At 50.9% G+C, this 4,751-nt stretch overlaps 1 protein-coding gene across 1 annotated transcript in view; it reads left to right on the forward strand.

The window, feature by feature from the left end:
* Plaur (plasminogen activator, urokinase receptor) overlaps window positions 1-3,916 on the forward strand; it is a 17,066-nt gene extending 13,150 nt beyond the window's left edge. The window contains exons 5-6 of the mRNA XM_013032603.1: window positions 1,431-1,577; window positions 3,445-3,916. Coding sequence (XP_012888057.1) covers window positions 1,431-1,577; window positions 3,445-3,698 — 401 coding nt within the window. The 3' untranslated portion in view covers window positions 3,699-3,916. The remainder of the gene's footprint in view (window positions 1-1,430; window positions 1,578-3,444) is intronic.
* The last annotated feature ends 835 nt before the right edge of the window (window positions 3,917-4,751 follow it).

Below are 4,751 nucleotides of genomic sequence, written 5' to 3' on the forward strand. Positions count from 1 at the left end.
AGTTCAGGCCCCACGACCGGACCCAAAAGACAACAACAACAAAAAAAAAACAAAGGGGCTGAGAAGGTGGCTCAGTGGTAGAGCGCTTGCCTAGCATGCATGAAGCCCCAGGTTCGATTCCTCAGGACCACATACAAAGAAAAAGCTGGAAGTGGTGCTGTGGCTCAAGTGGTAGTGAGCAAAAGCAGCTCAGGACAGCGCCCAGGCCCTGAGTTCAAGCCCCAGAACTGGGAAAAAAAAAAAGACAAGTGGAAAGAAAGATTTTGTGGAGTTCAATGAGCCCATCAATCAACTTGCCAAGACCCAAGCTTTCCGCCTCCTATGTCTTTAATCTTTCCACTGCTGCTCACCTCCACTGTCACCTCTCCTTTTCCCTGGATTAACAGTGCAGCAAGTAATGTGTCCTTCAGTCTTTCCTCAAGCACTTCCACGACTTAAATCAGAGCATCCAATCAGAAGGGCTTGCTCTAGCACCCACCTGCCTCATGATCTTCCTGTGGTTTGTGCCAAACTCCATCCTGCCTGAGGGCCTTTGCACATACCCTTCCTATTGCCAGGAACACAGCTCCTGCATCTCCTCCCTCCCCCCAAGAGCTCACCTGGCTGGCCAAGGCTTATCGATTACATCTCATTCTTCACCTCCACAGTGTCAGAAATGAAAGCCAGGATTTTGCACATGGCAGGCAAAGGCTCTACCTCTGACATAACCCTCCCTGCCTTGGATCCTTTTTTTTTTCTTTTTCTTTTTGGTCTGTCCAGTGGTTTTACGGGATATACTACACCTCCCCCTCGCCACTCCCCCCCCCCCACACCTGTTTTAGACAAGATCTTTTTCTCTAATTCAGGCTGAGAAGCCAATGCTGGCCTCAAACTCACGATCCTTCTGTGTGTTGCCCCAGGTGGTACGTCTTGACTTTGATGTGCTATCCTCAGACTTCCAGTGGCCCCCTTCCCCAGGAAAAGCTCTGTTCCCACAGAACTTTCCATAGCGGGGGGGGGGGGGGGGGGGGGGGGGGAGGGGGGGGGGGAATTGGAGAGGAGGGGGGGGGGGGGAGCGGGGGCGGGAATGCTCTGCCGATGCCCATGCCCAGTGCAGAGCACCTGACATAGGAACTAGATGAGGCAATGATTTCTAGTAACTCAGTGTAATCGAGGTAGGCAGTGGCCACCATGTTGGTCAATTCTGAGAAGGAAGGGACTGTCTGATGTCACAGAGAGGCAAGGCGAGGTCTGGGGCCTGAGGCCTGGCCAGACGTGGGGCTCATGGAGAGTGGAAAGGTGGGGTTTCCTCAGGGACAAAGGGAAGTGTCATTCTCATGCCTAACCAATGGGGCTGGGGGGGGGGAAGCGCCTAGTGCCCGGGCCCCAGGAGGGGACCGCATGGGGGGAGGACCGCCGCTAACCTCTGTCTCTATGTCATCTCTCCCAAGCCATGCAGCTGCAGCAGCTGCCGCCCAATGCTGTGCAGTGCTACAGCTGTGAGGGGAACAGCACCCATGGGTGCTCGGAGGAGGAGGCCACCCTCATCCCCTGCCTAGGCCCCATGGACCGATGCCTGGAAGCCACTGGTACTAAAGGTGAAGTGCAAATTGGAAGCCGAGAATTAGGACTTGGGCAGAATTAGGAATTAGCCCGGTGGCCAGTGACTCATGGGTGTGATCCCAGACTTCTCAGGAGGCTGAAATCTGAGGATCGGGGCTCAAAGCCAGCCTGGGCAGGAAAGGCTGTGAGATTCTTTATCTCCAATAAACCACCAGAAAGCCGGAAGTGGCGCTGTGGCTCGAGTGGTAGAGCACTAGCCTTGAGCTCAGAGGCTCAAAGACAGCATCCAGGCCCTGAGTTCAAGCCCCACAGGTGACAAAGAATTAGGACTTAGGCTGGAGGTGGTAACTAGGGCTGGAGTGCCTATCTGGCAAGTGGAAGGCCCTGAGTGCCAACCCCAAAGTCCATTAAAGACTGTCCATTAGGAAATGGGTATTTCCACCATGGGTCCACACAGGGCAACTTCTGAGGGCAAAGGACTTCCTGTGGATGGGTGGGACTTCCTGTGACCTTCAAGCGTCTACTTCCCAAGGCAGCTGGAGTCAGGGATTCTCTGGAGATTTGGGCTCCTTCACTCTCTCCACACCTGTGTGTGTCAGTTAGATCTACGGATATGTGGTGCCACAGAAGTTAAAAATGAGGAGTCAGTTAGTGAGCCGGTGGCTCACACCGGTCATTCTAGACCACTCAGGAGGCTGAGATCTTGGTTTGAAGTCAGTCTAGGGTAGGGAAGTCCTCCATTAGACTTTTTATCTCCAATGAACCAGCAAGAAGTTGGAAGTGGGGCTGGGAATGTGGCTCAGTGGTAGAGTGCTTGTCTAACATACATGAAGCCCTGGGTTCAGTTCCTCAATACCACATACACAGAAACAGCTGGAAGTGGCGCTGTGGCTCAAGTGGTAGAGCGCTAGCCTTGAGCTGAAGAGCTGAGGGACAGCACCCAGGCCCAGAGTTCAGACCCATGACCAACAACAACAAAAAAGGCATCCAGGGATATTGACTAATAAGACAATAAAATCTTTTTCTTTTGTGTAAAAAAAAAAAGAAAGTCTCATAAACATGAACATCCATAGCATTTTTTATGTAAAACAGCCATGTTTTAAGAAAAAAAAAACATGAAATGAGAAGACTAGCATCATTTTCCTGTGCTGTAAATCTCTTTGATGTCTGGTTTTAATAGAAATCAGCTGGACTTTTGACTCCATGATTGCATTTAAGCTGTAGCCACATCACCTATTCCAGAGCTTCTGGAAAACTCCCTTGTATACTCTTAAAAGCAAAAACTAAATTATGGGGCTGGGAAGGTAGCTCAGTGGTAGAGCGCATGCCTTGCATGCATGAGGCCCTGGGTTCAATTCCTCAGCACCACATAAGCAGAAAAAGCCAGAAGTGGCGCTGTGGCTCAAGTGGTAGAGCGCTAGCCTTAAGCTGAAGAGCTGAGGGACAGCGCCCAGGCTCAGAGTTCAGGCCCCACGACCAGCAAAACAACAACAAGCAGCAGCCACTAAATTATGTCTTAGATTACATTCAGAATAAATTTTATGTTGGCAATTAAAGGGTTTCTTAGACAGGCACCCTACCATGTGAGCCACACTCCCAGCCCTTTGAGCTGTAGTTATTTTTTTCAGATAGGTTCCCTCTCTTGTGCCCAGGGCCAGCCTTGGACCCTTGATCCTCCTATTCTGCCTTCTGTGTAGCTGGGTGATATGCATGACTATTCCTTGCATAATGAGAATAATGTAGAATTCCCAGATTCCCATCCCAGGTGCCTGGGCCACACTGGCTGCTTTCTCCAGGTGACAGTGCAGGTGGCACCCAGGGGCAAGGTGCCAGGCTGCTCACTGGAGAATCCCGGGTCTAAGAGAGAACCAGGAAATCTCACGCTGTCTCCTTTGTCCTCAGAGATGGAGAATACCAACTACACAGTGCGAGGCTGCGCAACGGCCTCATGGTGCGAAGGCTCCCACATGGCCGACACCTTCAGCCTGACTGGAGTCAGTGTGTCCTGCTGTACTGGCAGTGGCTGCAACCACCCCGCTGGAGATGCCCAGTACCGCAGCGGTGGGGGCCCCCAGCCCCGCCCCACCTACCTCAGCCTCACCATGACCCTTCTCACAACTGCCAGACTAGGAGGGGATCTTCTCCTCTGGACCTGAACTCTTAAAGCCTTTGCCCTGGCTGGATCCAGGGACCCCTGTGCCCTTTCCTCAGTTCCAGCTCTGCAGACTTGTATGCCAGTACATTGTCCTCTCTGTTTCCTCCACTGTCAGAAAAAAAAAAAAAAACTCGTATCTGATCAGTTACTGTGGCCCGTGCCTGTCATCTTAGCTACTCAGGAGGCTGAGATCTGCACATCACAGTTGGAAGCCAGCTCCCGGGTAGGGAAGTTTGGGAGAGTCTTATCTCCCAACTAACCACCAAAAAGCCAGAAGTGGTGGAGTGAAAGCCTTGAGTGAAAAAATTAAAGGACAGGGTTGGGAAGGTGGCTCAGTGGTAGAGCGCTTGCCTTGCATACATGAGGCCCTGGGTTCGATTCCTCAGCACCACATCAACAGAAAAAGCCGGAAGTGGCACTGTGGCTCAAGCGGTAGAGCGCTTGCCTTGAGCTGAAGAGCTGAGAGACAGTGCCCAGGCCCAGAGTTCAGGTCCACGACTGGCAAAAGAAAGAAAAAGTTAAAGGACAGTATCCAGTCCCTGAGTTCAAGCCCCAGGACCAGAAGAACAACAACAAAGAAATGCCAACATCCCACCACAACATTGTTTCACCGAGATATCTGCAGAGGAGCTGGGGGCCATCAGTGTGTTGTTTGGCTTTATTAATATTTTTTGCCAAAATTGTTACTGTTGTTAGCTAATATGCATATTATTTATTTATATTATCAATAAATTTTTATATGAATGAACAAGCTAAGTTTCCTGGTCTCTGTAGCATCTATCTTTGGGAATATGAACGTGGGGGTAAGGGGCATTGGCTCTTCAGGTTTCTGGAACTGTAGGTCAGACTAGGATGCAGGCATCTGAGGCCCCTGTCTTCGGTGTGGTCACTAAAGAGTTAAGTTAACCCTATTTTTTTTTTCCTAGTCCTGGGCTTGAACACTGGGCCTGAGTTCTGTCCCTGTGCTCCTTTTGCTCAAGGCTAGGGCTCTACCACTTGAGTCCCAGCACCACTTCTGGTTTTCTGGTGGTTAACTGGAGATAAGAATCTCACA

The sequence above is a fragment of the Dipodomys ordii genome, unplaced genomic scaffold (assembly GCF_000151885.1).
Source record: "Dipodomys ordii isolate 6190 unplaced genomic scaffold, Dord_2.0 Scaffold156, whole genome shotgun sequence".
In the NCBI taxonomy this organism is placed as follows: Eukaryota; Metazoa; Chordata; class Mammalia; order Rodentia; family Heteromyidae; genus Dipodomys; species Dipodomys ordii.